Source organism: Porites lutea, chromosome 7 (genome assembly GCF_958299795.1).
Source record: "Porites lutea chromosome 7, jaPorLute2.1, whole genome shotgun sequence".
Classification (NCBI taxonomy): Eukaryota; Metazoa; Cnidaria; class Anthozoa; order Scleractinia; family Poritidae; genus Porites; species Porites lutea.
In genome coordinates, this window is record NC_133207.1 from 15,508,561 (window position 1) to 15,524,224 (window position 15,664).

The 15,664-nt window shown below is 39.5% G+C and overlaps 1 protein-coding gene across 1 annotated transcript in view; it reads right to left on the reverse strand.

Annotated features, from left to right (window-relative positions):
* Positions 1-12,108: 12,108 nt before the first annotated feature.
* LOC140942744 (TNF receptor-associated factor 3-like) overlaps positions 12,109-15,664 on the reverse strand; it is a 6,279-nt gene continuing 2,723 nt past the window's right edge. Inside the window, exons 4-5 of the mRNA XM_073391726.1 lie at positions 14,565-14,720; positions 12,109-13,989 (exon numbers count right to left, since the gene is read on the reverse strand). Coding sequence (XP_073247827.1) covers positions 12,946-13,989; positions 14,565-14,720 — 1,200 coding nt within the window. The 3' untranslated portion in view covers positions 12,109-12,945. The remainder of the gene's footprint in view (positions 13,990-14,564; positions 14,721-15,664) is intronic.

Genomic DNA, 15,664 nt, shown 5'->3' on the forward strand with positions numbered 1-15,664 from the left:
TGACTTAAAGTCTTCTTTACAAGTTGCTGCCCACTTCATCAGTTGAATCCAGTCTGAACGGCTCTTCTTCCTGCACCACTGAGCACTGAAACTTGCAGACAAAAGTACATAAAGAACTTAAAACTTACAAATATCAAAACAAAGCAAAGGTTTTCTTCATACATATTTGTTCAAACTAAGCAATAAAAGTTGGCGTTCACTCTTAGTTCAATAGCGAAACCTTCTCTCCATTTTTTAGATTAACCCACACGCGTGCGAAAGGAGTTTTATTGAAAACAAAACAACTTGGTGATCAAACTCTATAACTGATTACAGTCATTGATTTTTTTCCAATTGCCCATAATACACTCTGTTTGCCCCCCAAATTTTGCATAACTTATTGTCTTAAAATGCTCTTGGGAAAATGCAATACTCCCAGGAGCATTTAAAAACAATGGTTTATGCAGATTTTGGGGGGCAAACAGAGTGTATTATGGGCAATTGGAAAATAGAGAATGAAACCAACCTGATTAAAATGGTTGTTCGCTATGTTCGATGGGTTGTTTTCTGCTGGTCCGCCACTGAACACTGTCCATTTTTCTTTCATTTAATATCCTCGCGGGTTTGCGAATCAAGTCGTTGGGGTCTCCAAATCGTAGCCTGGAAGACGGAACGTTTCTTGTTTTCTTCAACACACACAAACACAGAACACATATAATTATTGTGCATACAATGATCAAGGTACCGAGGTCTTGACAGGACTCCATGATTTCTTTACGTGTCTTCTTCTCAGTTTTGTTGCCGCTAGTTGCAGAACGACTGAACCTGCGATGTCAGTAGTGAATAACATTGATTACATACTACTTTATGTCTTAATCGACCACGGTTATCCTAACTTGACACATGGCAAACGAAATGGGTCAATATAAGCTTGCTATAGGCGGGGCGAACCCCGGATCACTACTCGCATACAATATAAGTACCGGCAGAAACAATTAGAGGCTCCGGGTCTGTAGGCTCCTTGTTGTGCCTTTGGAATGTATAAAAATAGAAAGATAACGAATTATTTTCAACTTTTTTATGATTTTTTATCGGCAAAGAAACATCCGAAGGGTAATGAACTGACATTGTAGCTCCTCCGGGTAAAATATTTCTTTCGTCGTTTGAGTTTGTGTCCATGGGCAAAAGGGAACGCCAAGTGGCGCATCAACATGTTCGAGGCACACGCGCCAAATAATCCTTTGTTAATAATCAGGCGGTCCTTTTCCTGGTGTGACCTTTGCGTCACCTCTATTTCTGGAAAGCCCCTTATATATCAGAGCGGAGAAATAATTTGAATACACAGCGATTACGTATTGTTCCTAGTTTAGCATGACTGTACTGCCTCATAGGGATTAAAGGGCAACATATAATACAGCAAAAATCTAGAATAAACAAGATCGAGTTTCTGGGCACAAGCAATTCTCAAAATCACTATTTTAGGGTTGGGAAACCTAATTCTACCGACTCTGAGGTTTTCTTTCAATTTTATTCAGGGAAAATAAGTCACGATTTAAAATGCGGAAGTTAGCAGAAGGTACATTCTAGAATTTAAAAGAAGTCGTGCGTGACTATAAAAAACAATTATGTTAATTATGCACAGTCCAGACGGACTGCGAAATTTATTCATTCAGCGCAAGCCGTCTGTGTTCCGCTGCCTCGATTGGGAAAGGCGAGAAAAAAAAAATGATGGCAAAATGTATTGGAAAAACAAACGAAAGTGTAAATCTCAAAAGCTAGTTAGTTTTAAATCTTTTTTTTCTGTTCTCAACTCTTTGCCCCAAGGTCCTTGAGCTTCTCGCCCCCTTCTTCCCCTGGGACTACTGTTTTTGCTAGTCCGCTTTCCGTTTCTCTCAGTTTTACCCTTTTCTAAAGCTGTTTTTATATACATAGTCCGTAGTTCGCGTTTTATACTCAGTCCGGAGTCGGCATTTTATACCTAGTCCGTGTTTTACACCCAGTCCGCAGTCCGCAGTCCGTGTTTTATACTGACCGGTCTAAAAGCGTGATTTATTTCTGACATCCCCGGCTGACATCTCAGCCGTGAATTTTATCGTAGAGTGAAAGTTATTTGCCTTTTCCACAAAGCTCTCTATTTTGTCTAGACTTGTGTGTATTGACGATGTGTTTTCACTATGGAACACAAGTCTAGACAAAATAGAGAGCTTTGCGGAAAAGGCAAATAACTTTCACTCTACGACAAAATTCACGGCTGAGATGTCAGAAACAGAGATCACGTTCTTGGACTCAAAAGTGTACAAAGGGGTTAGATTCAACAAGGAATCAATCCTGGACGTGCAAACACATTACAAACCTACAGAAACATTCCAGCACACGAACCTCTACTCGCGTGTCACCCACAGGGCATGAAGAAAGGCTTCATTAAAGGGGAAGCACTCACGCTACTAAGGACTAATTCCTCGCAGATCACATTTGAAGGAATCGCAGGAAATTTCAAAACCGCTTGTTAGAAAGAGGCTATCCTGCCGCTATTTTAAGGAAGTACCTCTCTGAGGTAAAATTTGCCGACAGGAAAACAGCCCTACAGCAGAGAAACAAATCCGCACGTAAAAAACTTCCTTTTGTCACACAATACCACCCGGCTTTAGCCAGCCTGAGGAGAATACTAATGGAGAAATGGCACCTTATACAAAACCAGCAACGGCTAAGAGAAATCTTTAAGCAGCCTCCCCTCATATTTTATTGCAACGGAAAATCTCTTAAGGACCTACTAGTTAGAACGAGGCTCTAATGGCCATATAACTTCCAATACGACTAAGTGCAGGAGTCGTGTGATGCCCGTCGCTTATTTTGAGCATCACGGCAAATGCTGCAGAAGGCCAGGGCTAAATATAATAAACGACCCTAAATGTAATAAAGTCCTAAATATAATAACTTTTTGCCCTAAATGTAATAGACCCTTAAGACTGATAACATTAGGCCTTTTCGTTAAAACCGTTTAAAAATGTTTTAACGACATCAATGACGTGAGTAATACGTTATTTTAAAGGGGGACACTGTGTCATGGCTACCTGCTTCATTATACCAATTTTTTGGGGCCAAAAACGGATAAAGCTCTCACGTGAAGTACGATATGACACGTAAATTTAGATACTAGGAATTTCATAGGCCTTTAAGGGAAAGTTCATTTAATATGACAAGGGGGGGGGGGGGGATGAAGATATTGAGGGGGGGCTCCGAAAATTTTTAGACACCCGAAGGGGGGGGCTCTGAAAAAATTGTTGCGCTAGGAGGGGGGGCTCCGAAAATTTGTATACTTCAAAACCAACACATGACATCATCATACAGATCGGATGGTTTTCAACTCAACAATTTAATGACCTGTGCAACTCAGCTATATCACGTGGTTTACAGATGTAACAAATGTAGTCTCAGTAATTATTACACTCTTCTTCATCCCAAAAATGCTTTAGAAAATTTCAAAAATTAGAAATGCTCAAACTTTTATAATAAAACCACATTGATTCAACAAGATTTCAAAATCTGCTAACGGGAACTATAAAAACGATGACTCTGTAACAAGAAATGTTAAGAAATGAAGGAGGAGGGGGGGGGGGGGGCTCTGAAATTTTTTCGACTACCAAGGAGGGGGCTCCTAAAAAATTGAACCGCTAGCGAGGGGGGCTGCTAAAATTTCAAGCTTCGAGTTTCAATATCTTCATCCCCCCCCCCCCCCTTGTCATATTAAATGAACTTTCCCTAAAGTTGGCCTTTTCTCACCTCAACCAAAAAGATTGAAAGTGAGTTATTTCAGGGGGTTATATACTCCAAAATTACATGAAGTTTACATTTTGCAAAAGACAAAGCGACCATTTACCAATATACAAAATAGCAAACCGAGAATTCAAGGCGTTGTCGCGTACAAAGTTACGGCAAAATTTGGCGTAATTTGAACTTTTGGATTTTTCGGAAAAAGTATAGCGCGATGGAACTTGGTTTTTTAGGTAGAATAAAATAAATTATGAAATTTTGCAACTGTCGGCGGACTCTCGACATTTACAGTCAGGGCCTCTTGATAAGGCCTAATGTTATCACTCTTACGAGTTTATTAAATTTAGGGCAAAAAGTTATCACATTTCGGACTTTTTTACATTCAGGCCTTCTACAAATGCATAGATTGACTGGACTTTAAATACGGTACTCCTGAATGCATCTAATACTTATGAAAATAATAAAAAGCTGCATTACAGAATTTGGAATTAAACATGCAAACCACTCGCCGAGATCTAACACACAAGGCTGGATCAATGTCAAATTTACCATCAGTAATACTACATACAAAAAACTTAGTCTTAGTTTTATCGTCATTAATCATCAATTTCTCCATTATCATCCAGTTTCTTAAATCATCAATGCTGTTCATATTGCCGATATCTTTAGGCTGACTGGTATTATTATCAGCTTTAGAACTAAGGTATGGTTGGGTGTCATCAGCGAAACAAGACGTATTGGGAAGATATTTTTCGACAACTTTAAAGAGATTCCATGCATAACTAACGTACCGAAAAGGTCCCAAACATGACCCTTGTCTGGAGCCGTTGTGGAAGGACACAGTCAACATGAAATAAGCGTGATATATCTCCCTCCCCTTCTACCTTTGTAGCCCCTTTTAAACCACTAGCGAAGAGCTTGTAACTCTCAGGTTCTCCGCGCGCTCTGCAGCCCCAACCCAACCGGGTTAGACGGAAAGTTCTCTTGTTCGCGAAGTTACTAAACTGTGTGCAATTCCTAATAATACAGACTCCTAGCCGCTCCGATGGTTTCTCATTTTATTTGTCTTCCACAACTGAATTTATGCGATCCTTCTGGCCTCAGCTAAAATATGAACATCCGGCCATTACCAATGTTGGCCATAGCACAGTGTCACGGTTCAACATCGTGTAACATTTGTTGCCCGGAAAACAAGTGATGTTCCAGTGGGTGAAAGAGTCAAAGTAAATTCAACATTTTCGTCCAGTGATTTTCGGTTGCCAGTCGTCGTTCACCAACTGACTCATCATGTTGAATAGCCTGTTGAAATATTTAATATAAGAGCTGCAATATTGCAATTAAAGTTCTTTGAATCGTGCCACTGGCGCCTGATTGCAACCAATCGAGAGTCGACCCACAATCCTGGAACAACCACTTGATTCAGCGTCGTCCTCTCGGTCGACTGGATTTACCTCGTAAAACTCGAGTTTTGTTTCAAGATATATTTCTGCCCAAGGCAATAGTTCTGATTTATGACAGCACTTTACTGAGAGAAAAGAGTTAACCAAACACCCGTAACGACTGACGACACGCGCAGACTACTCTCAATTTTGTTTTAGTTTTAGATATATCAAAGAAACAATGTCGCACTAACTAAAGAGATTTTTGGAACCAGTTTCGTTCGATTTCTTTTCACCAAGGAGTTTGAAAAAAAAAAAAGAAATTGGATTCTGCCTCCCCTATGCGAGATTGAGGCCAGGAACTTTTATACACGATCTTGTAGAATTGATATTAATATTTATCAGTGAAAATTTATATCAATATGATTAGCTCTAATTAAGTGAAATCTTTGTGCCTACTTGGTAAATTTGCCATCCTAAAAAGAAAAGTGTCTGTATTAACGGGGTGTCCGTATCAAGCGGGTTCAATTTAGAAAAAAAATGTTAGGGCTTTCTTTCCCCAGGGACAAAGCAAACTGTCCGTATTAACGAGGTGTCGGCATTAAGCGGGTATCCCTGAAGCGAGGTTTGACCGTAGAACTCGTGCTTGCCTACCTGTTGGCTCGATTTCAGACACGAGGAGCGGAGACTCGTTTACCGGACAGCGGCTGGTAGTCGAACTAACTTGCCTGTTCCAGGTGTTCAGATAGTGGAAATTGGCGAGAAATGGAGAGTGGAGGGGGAAAAGCGCTGTTTCCCCCCTGCTAACAGTTTTACTTTCGTCGTCTTGCAGAACAGGAAAAGTTCGACTAAGTGCTCTTTACCGGAACTGGCAGGCTAACTGTGCCAACTCTGACCATAACAAATAAAAGCGATTCATAGTTAACGAAGCACGTCTGCAGCACTGACTAAGCGTGTAAACTGAATATTTATTAACACTTCGTTTTTACCCTCTTTTAAACAGTTTGCTTGAGTTGACCGATAAACTAAGGAAGCTAAGCGCTCAATGAGAGTCAAGATTGACAAGCACGATGTAAAGTCATGTAAAGTGTTAGACGAAAATGATTGCGAAACCGGAGTACATGCATTTAACAACGTTGTGGACCCATTTTCTACAAACTGATGGAAATGTTAGGATAAAAGTAAGAACATTTACTTTTAACTCTTAAAATATATCGGCAGTTATTAAAATACAGTTGAGGAATCTTGCGTTACATAAACTTCTTACACACCAATAAAACTAGTAAACAAAATTACCTTAAATGAACGATAAGCGATATTAAACCTATATCATTCAAAACCTACTTTGGCTCTAGGCTTCCATTATTATTACACGTCTTTCCATCAAACGCAATGCTAAAATTTCATAAATATTCTAAAATTAGCGAACGTGACTTAAAATCTTCATTAAAAGTTGCTGCCCACTTCATCAGCTGAATCCAATCTGATTGCCCGGCTCTTCCTCCTGCACCAGAGTCGTAAAAGTTTCAATTAAAAGCACCCTGAAGGCGAAAAACTTACAACTTACAAAACAAATGCAATAGTTTTCTTTATTACTTTTTTTCAAACTAAGCAATAAAAGTTGACGTTCACTCTTAGTTCAACTGTAGCGAAATTTGTCTCCTTTTTTAGGTCAACCGTCACACGCGTGCAAAATGAGATTTATTGGAAATAAAAACCTTGTGATCAAAGTCTATTTCAATAATTATTGTCATGAAACCAACCTGATTAAAATGGTTGTTCGCTATGTTCGATGGGTTGTTTTCTGCTGATCCGCCACTGCAAACTGTCCATTTTCTTCCCATTTAAGTTTCCTGCGTGTTTGCGAATCAAGCCTTGGGTGTCTCCATCGGCATATGGCCTGGATAACCGTGGCGGAACGTTTCTTGTTTTCTTCAACACATACAAACACACAATTTGTAGAACACATATAATTGTACATACAACGATCAAGGAACCGAGGTCTTGACAGGACTCCATGATTTTATTTCGTGTCTTCTTGTCAGTTTTGTTGCCGCTATAGTTAAAGTAGTTGAAGAACAACTGAACCTGCGATGTAAGTAGTTGTTACATGCTACTTTAAGTATTAAGACAGGAAGGTTGTGGAAATAAAGCTAATTAGGTTCCGGAAAGAACTTTGACGTAATCGTTGGGGGTTTAATTCCCCATGCTTCACGGCGTCACGAAATGCGTCGAAATCCCCGGGACTGCCTCCAGATTTAGAGAAACATAAAAATAACTGCTCAAAACACTAGAATAGAACGAAGTGTAAACGGATCATGTATTAATGGTTTTTTGAATAGTTGTTAGCCCAACAGTTTTTCAAGAGTTCATATTCTTTTTGTCTATAACGTTTGACGTTTGGAGACATACTTATTTTACATGAAGCAGTGATCTTGTCGTTTGCAAGTAATTTTCTTTGCTAAGGATAAGTTCCATTGCGAATAGGGCACGGTGTAATTGGCAACATTAACAAAATGAACTATACAGCTGTGACACAGCCCGGCGTTGCATCAATGATAAAAAGTGATAAAAGGAGGGAAATGGCTTGAGGCTTTGAGACCAGTACAGTTGAGACCACCTTAAGCAGTTAGTCGTGTCTTAATGTGTCGAATACTACTGGCAGAGTACGAGATGGAAAGAATCCTCCGTACCTCACTGAATGATGTTAAATCCTTGAACATCCGATATATTCTCCACAAAACGTTTGTCAAAAACATGGAAAAATCTCATGAAAGCATTATGCTGCAAGTTATGAGAGTGGTAACTTTATTTTCGTTTAGTGAATCTATTTATAATGCAAATATTTCAAGCACTCATGCTCGATCATCTTCTTAATTATTTCGCAGCACTGCCATCTATCCAGAAAGCCATCTTATAAACTTACAGGCAACCATTTTGAATACCTGAGTACAATATACCGAAAAAGAACGCGGTAATAACTTTCTTATGACGATGAAAATGCTTAGCACAATTAAAGTTTTCTGGTAACATGAGTTCAACCACATACTTAGATCAGCTGAGTTTTGTCTGTCCGGATGAACACCTTCGGTAAATCACACAATAAATGACTTTCGCGGCAATCACAACACTTCCGAAAACCACTCATGATATTTCCACACTTAACATGGGCGAGACATCGTCAAATTACTCCGTAAAACTCTCGCTTTCTCCACATAAATCGTCACATGGAAACTTTTCTCGACTCACACAGTCAATTTATTCAAGATCCTGGATGGACTAGCGGTTGAAGAGGACATGGGGACCCCGCCTTCAAAATAATTTTTAACTAAGTCTTATTATGGCCTGCTCAGAAATCAGCATCAATTTCCATCTCGCCGAATCGATATTACCCCTTGAACCTACTTTGTGAGGCCAAAGACTTGTTACTGCGAACAACAAAGCTCGCAATATCCAATCTTTCCGTCTCAAGTCCGGATTAATAGCCAGTGAGAAACTCATCAAAGTCTTTTTACTGCAGCCTATTCAGTAAACATTCGATACAAATGTAATCAAATAAAAAGTAACTATGAAAACAACAACAACAGCAACAAAACTCGCTCCACTACTGAGAATCAGTCAGAAGGTATTTGAGAGAGATTTCTATAGCCATGTTTTTGCAAATCCAGTCAGATACATATATAGCCGATTTTTGGAAAACCAACCGAACGAAATTTGCAGGTCGTCAAAAGGCAGCTAGCTGTCTGGGCCCGATAAGCTCTAAAATGACACTAACGAAAAGGAAAGGAGAAAACGAAAGAGCGGGGGAAGAAAGGAGGAGAACAAGAGGAAAAAGCAATGGTTGCACTCTTAGTTTTTGTACATTATGGTTACTTTGAAGATAGTCTTTAGCCAGAAAAACCGTTGGATTCGAAACTAAGGTCTATTTGGCGGTAAAAACGTTTTCAAAAATCCGGCTAGATACATATAATATTCATTTGTTTTCCTTATTTATTTATACAGGATAACCGATTTACTTTACATCTCAGCAGGGCTGATGTCAATGGGAGTCTTGATAAATTAAAAATCAAAAAGTACATGAATACATGAGAATATAACCAAACTTTTTTAATGTTAAATGTCAGATACTTGAAAAATGTACTATACACTGAGCAAAATTACAGAATAACAGTCCTCAGCATATTCTTAAATTGTGACAAAGATTTGCTGTGACTGTTTTGCTGAGTCTGGGACCTTGCTCCCCGTTAATTGATTTTTTCCTAAACTCAGTTCTTCACACCTGGAAGTATACAACATTGAGTTCATTGAGCTCCTTGTTCTATAACTATGGCTGACTTGCTGTGCAGTGTAGCAAAGTTCTGTAGGTAGAAGTCCCTTCAAACACTTTGAAATGAATGTGCACAGTTGTTGTTGCCCAGCCAAGTTGGGAAACTCGGTCCTTGCATGATCCTTCTCGTAGGGTAACCCTCGCAGCTTTCTTTTGTAACCCCACACTGCTCCAGCATATATCACAATAATTCAGGATTGGTAAAATAAAGCTTTGTAGATGGTATTGGCTGCAGATGATGTTAGGTTGGGTCTACAATCTTGGACAAAACCGTTGAGAAAATTGCATACTTGGGGAACATTTTTCTAAACATCGTAGCTGAACCGATTCTTCCCTCTCCCCCTCCCCCTGGAACTAATGTTGTTGTGTGTTCAAATTAAAACGAAATCCTGATCCCTGGGCGTTTGTACTGGAAGCAACATTGAACTGGGGGAAGGGGATTTCTTTCTGCAAAGCCGTTCAGTTTTGGAAATAGTTTTGTTGCGTAGGATTGTGTACATTATGGGAAAAACATTCTCAAGTAGTTTGTCTGGGATTGTAGCTTGCCCTGCCGACTGCTCCCAGCCGCTGTAAGACCTTCTTCGCCATCTTATTCACATGCTCATCGAACATTAGACCACTGTTAAGATGAACACCCAGTTACTTGTACGTGGATACTCGCTTCACTGTTTTAGATCCAATCAATGAAGCCAGTTAATCTCGGGTGTTCACCTTGACCACCTTGAAACTGGTCTGACGTTCGATAACAGTGGTCCAACGTTCGATGATCATTACCAAGTTTCAAATATAAGTGTTAAGTTAGGTTTAAATATATCAAGATGTAAAATTCATTTAAAACAAGATTTGCATCTACCAGGCCCTGTTAGGGATTTTAGGGATTAGGGATAACTGGACAAATGATCGAAGGGATAGAGATAATGGACAGCTGAAAGTAATTTTGGGGAGGGATAAGTAAAATGTTTAATTAGGGATAAATGTAATTACGTCCTGGTTCTACATTAATCATAATCGATTCGCACTTTTTTCACTTTTCCGATTTTTCTTTTTCTTTAAAGAGGTCTTTAAAGTACCCCTGACCACTGCACCTGTGTTCGGTAATCGCTCATTTACTTATCGTTATTGGTCAGCTTAGGCCAGTCTCCATCTTAAGCTCCTAGAGCCATATAAGCACAGGGCGCTAACTTTTGCCTACTGAAAAGCCCGGGATATGGCCTTAAGCCACACCCTTTTCATTCTGGGAGAAATTATTTAAAAGCCACGAATTGCCAACTCCTCGTTCATCAGTTTGGAACAATTTTCATACTAAAACTGGTTATAGGATAACAGGCTGGATTATAAGAATCTTGATTAGGTACTCGACTATGTACCCGTGTGTATCCGTGTGTTACTCGTATGCATGCTACCCGTATGTTACCTGCTTGTACCCTTGTGATGTTTTAGTCAAGATACCACACGGGTACATACGGGTAACATACGAGTAAACATACGGGCAACAAACGAATACATACAAGTAACTTACAGATGTATACGAGTAACGTAAGGATACATACAAGTGAAACACAGAAACACACTCGTCTTTTTCAGTTTAAGAAATTGTAAAAAATGTAACTTAAGTGAACCATTGAAATATTCATTTACGCCCGTTATCAGTCATTTATACCCGTATGTTGTCCGTGTTATTCCAAGGTACTCGGTATGTCAGCCCGTATGTATGTATGTGTCACTCGTATGTTACCCGTGTGTTACCCGTCAACCATGTGGTGTTTCAGTCAGGATTATAAGGTGGGAATATCTACGGCATAAAAGGAACCTTTTTACCATATTAGAAACCTTGAGATTCTAAGACGAGTACGACTACGAGTACGAGATTTTCTCAATACTAAGTAGCGCACGCGCATGAACCAGCGTCATTTTGGGGGGAAAACGTACTAGCCAACAGTCATTCTACTACGAGTTTTAGCGGGAAAATGGCGTGGTGGAGAAAACAAGATCAAATGTTAGAAGTTTCATCATTTCGCGATCGGGAGAACGCGCTATAAGAGGGGGGTGAATAGGGGTATGCAAATCCGCCGATGCGTTATGATTTATTAACCAAATCCGCCGTTAAATTTTCGCCCTGAATCCGAAATCTGGGCAAAAATATTTGTATCACTCGCAAAGTCCAAAATCCGGGCCCAAAAAATAGATGAATCCGCATTCCGCCGCAGTTGCAGGATCCGGAAATCCGTTAAAATCTCGCTTTGAATCCGAAATCCGGGCAAAAATATTTTCAAAATCCGCCGATCCGTTTACCTATTCACCCCCCTCCTATAACCTAATTCACTTAAGATAACAGTGCTAACTTTATTTTCTAGTGAAAAATGGCAAAATGAAGCTTTCCGGGAAGTCTGTATGTTAAGAATACGCGAAAAAACTTTAAATCAAATTTCGTACTCGTAGTCGTCCTCGTCCTCGAATCTAAAGGATTTTGCTGACCAAATGGCAATTTTTTGGTAAAAAAATACACTTTCATAGAAGTGTCAGCCAAAAAATACTATTTCGTCAAAAAATGCAAAATTTGTTTGCCATTTTAGCCGATTGGTACTTTTGGAATACCACCGAGGTTTTAGGACGTGTTTAATGCTCCGTTTTCTCAAATCATAAAATTGAAAATTGAAATAAAGTGGCTTGTATTATCAAATGATGTTCCAATGCTGGAGTCAATACCTACACACTACGCATCCTTAGGTTTTTTGAAATTTCCTAAAATTATTAAACTTAACGTACGTATCATATGTTTGCTTTTTCATAATTATTTCCATAATGGATGCTTGCGCCGCTTGCTCGATCTCTTGTTGGGTATTAATGCTTAAGCCTCGCCTGAAATTTTGTCCTTGCTGTGGCGGGTTTTTATTAAATTAAAAATGTTAGATATTACAAATAATAGGATAAATTCGATTGACAGAAAAAAATTGCATTTTTCTAACGTCGAATTTCAATAGGCGCGATCATGGCGGGCGTAATGCGCATCCAAGGCAACTAGCTGGAATCATATTTTGCCTGATTTCGTCTTTTGTGCTAAAATTAGCGAACAAGTATTTCTTCCAGGAAAAACTACAGAGGTTTACCTATAAATAGGTATAAAATTGAGCATGAGTGGGCGATTTTTATACTGAGACAGCCTCTTAAAACTATGGAATTTCGGACTGGGTTCGTCAGTATATAATACAAACAAACAAACAAGAACAACTAAGAGAAAATTTTTGGTCAACAAAATAAATATTTATCATTTTCTCTGCTTAAAATTGTTCACTGTAATTTGTATAGCGATAACTTAATTTACCTTTTCATCTTTAAATACATTAAATACCAACACTCGAATGTCTCTTTTAAAATATATGTACCTTAAAATATGTAAAACAAGTTCATCTCAATATGAAATACAATAAAATACAAATAAATTAAATTAAATTCTCATTGTTCCGATGGAAAATATTCCTAAAAACGTATTCATGTCCATATATCTCCTTGAACTCCAGAGGACTCTACTGTTACTTTGATAAACAGTGTATCGTTTCGAATGTATCCACCGCGCCGTAGCGCCTGGTGAGAAATAAAAGTTGGACATCCAGATGCTATATTCATGTCCGATGTTGGCCTTTTAAAACTTGAACTTTGGGGATCGGGCCGAAATGCATCACAGGCGTCTCGGACTCTGTCTTGATCAAGCAGTTTAAAGTGCACTTTTTGAACGAACGGCCAGGGTAATAAGGCGTCGTATTCACCTCTCATCACAACAAAAAACATTGACAGGTGAGTTCCTTTACCCATCCCATCTCCATTGGGGTAGAGACGAGCGCACACTTTGTATCCAAATCGTCCAACGTAGAAAGGAGGGCTATAAATAGATGGCGTTTTACCAGAAACAGCTTCTTGAAATCTTCGGCTAAAATTGTCGATTTTCCAAAGGTAAACCCCATCGTAAGAAGTAGCCTCCAGCATTCTAAGCTGAAGATCCTGTTCAGATAGCTGAATTTCATGTAACGCCAGCTGGTGGTCAGTTCTATCCAAGCGTCGCTCGCAGGAAAGATGGGAGGAGCCACAGAGTTTCTGGACCCCGGGGTCATTTCGGCCACGTGGAGAAACTCTCAAACTCTCCAACTCACTTTGTAGGCATTTTACTTTTCCCTCGTGTTCTCTTACAGAATGCAGAATCTCCTCCATTTGAGACGAAACAACAGCTTCATTTTCTCCACGTTTGAGTGCTTCTAAATCGTGATAGAGTTTCTCGAAGTCTTTTTGTTGATCACTTATCGATTTTTCTATCCTTGATATTTTGGTTTGCTGTGTTTGTACGTTGATTCTTGCAGCAACAAGTTCTTCCGTTTGGTTTTGAAGCTGACGTTCTAGAATGCTTTTCTCGTTAATTAGTCCGGAAACTTGTTCCTCCAGTTCTTTCTGTTTGAGGGTGTACTGACATGTGGAATGGTTCATCATTTCCAGGTGGTCGGCCATGCTATCCTTGATGTGCTGGTCAAGGTTTTCTTTTGTTCCCTTAGTTAAAATAACAAAGTTCAAATTTAGTTTTTTTGCGTATATTCGAACACAAAGAAATGATAAAAGAAAAAGAAATATAAGGATCAGAACCAAGTAAGCAGGAGGACAACTAAGGAAAAATAGGCAAGCGTAGCCCCAATGAATCTCGGTAGAGTTTTGTATTTGTGACTTGGGCCAACCTTTCACATCCGACTATCCACAATTATATCTGTGATGGACGAGGTTACGAAGGTTATGACCGCCACAAGCTCATATTCATCCCCCCCCCCTTTACAAGGACCATTTCCTGCTACCAACACAACCCATAACTAATCGTTTGGACTAGGGTTTCGAAGAAGCAGAACGCGTCCCAAAATTAACCGCACCCGTTTGCATCGAAGGCTATTTCAGTAATGACTGAGAAGGAATAGGGACGACATTACAAACAAGCGGGAGCATTGGGACACCGGTTTTTAGATTAAGTAAGTTTTTTGTGACTTTAACGTAAGAGCAAAATGCCATCGCAAACAGGAAAGCAGTTTTCTCGACCTGATTACGCATGCACTAAACAACAAACCAAAAATAATACTTACTCTATAATGGCAACCTTGACGACTGAAAGGGCACAAATGTTCCGCCTTGGGACAATGTGTAGTCACGTGATCCTCCATCATGTCACGCGGTATATTGTCTTGACCACATTTCAATTCGCATTCAATGGGAAATTTAAGACAGACTTCTTGATGATTCTGAAAGGAAAATAGCCATGAAGATTTAAATTGCATTGCCATGACGGACTGGCGTAATTCCAGCTATGGAGTGCACTGCGCTATAATCATAAGCTAAGACGAAATCCCGGGGAGGCATCCTAGTAGCTCGCGCGTATGCCGTAAAATACCGAAGATAAGCCTCGGGGCGTATATTTTTCAAAGACCCTTTTTCAGGGGCTTATTTTTGTAGGGGCTTATCTACGAAAATCGATTGGGCTGGCCTTATAGTTGGATGTAAATTTACCGTTCTTGCTTTGTTTACATTGTATTTGAGGGCAATTTTCCAAGTACAAGCCCACCCGGGGACTTATATTTGAAGGGACGATTTAACGGAGGGTTTTTACCGAATTCTTTTTGTTTTGAGTGCGCGCACTTCAAAGTTTTATGTTTTCTTTCATCACGGATAATAGAATCCATGCTTTCATGGCGTATGCAAACCTTGCAATGAGCCCGAAACATTTGGAGACTGAACTCACAAATATCACAAGACGGCACTTCTGTTCTTACCCGTTTTTTGTATTGAACATTCTTTTATTTACTTTATTTACTTTCTCTTATCGGAATTTTATTTTTCCCTTTATTTGTTTGTTTTGACATACTTTGACAGCTCGCAACGACACACGCACGCGAGAACACACGCGACAGGAACGCAAATAGTTCGAGCCAAAATGATGTCACCTGATGCGATTTTTTTCCAGGGGAAACAAGTCGAGCTCTCGCTCTCTCGCTCGCTTTTGCCGCAGAAAACATTTAAAATCCACCGCTCGGGCTACGCGTTCGTGAAAAAATTTGAGCTCGACTTGTAGGCAAGTCTATTGTACGTCTTCAAAGAAGTAGATATTTTATGTACCATTTATAAGGCCAATTAAGTTATTTAATCACAAAAAAGCCCAAAGATTTTTTTAGTAGGGTGCAGTAGAGGT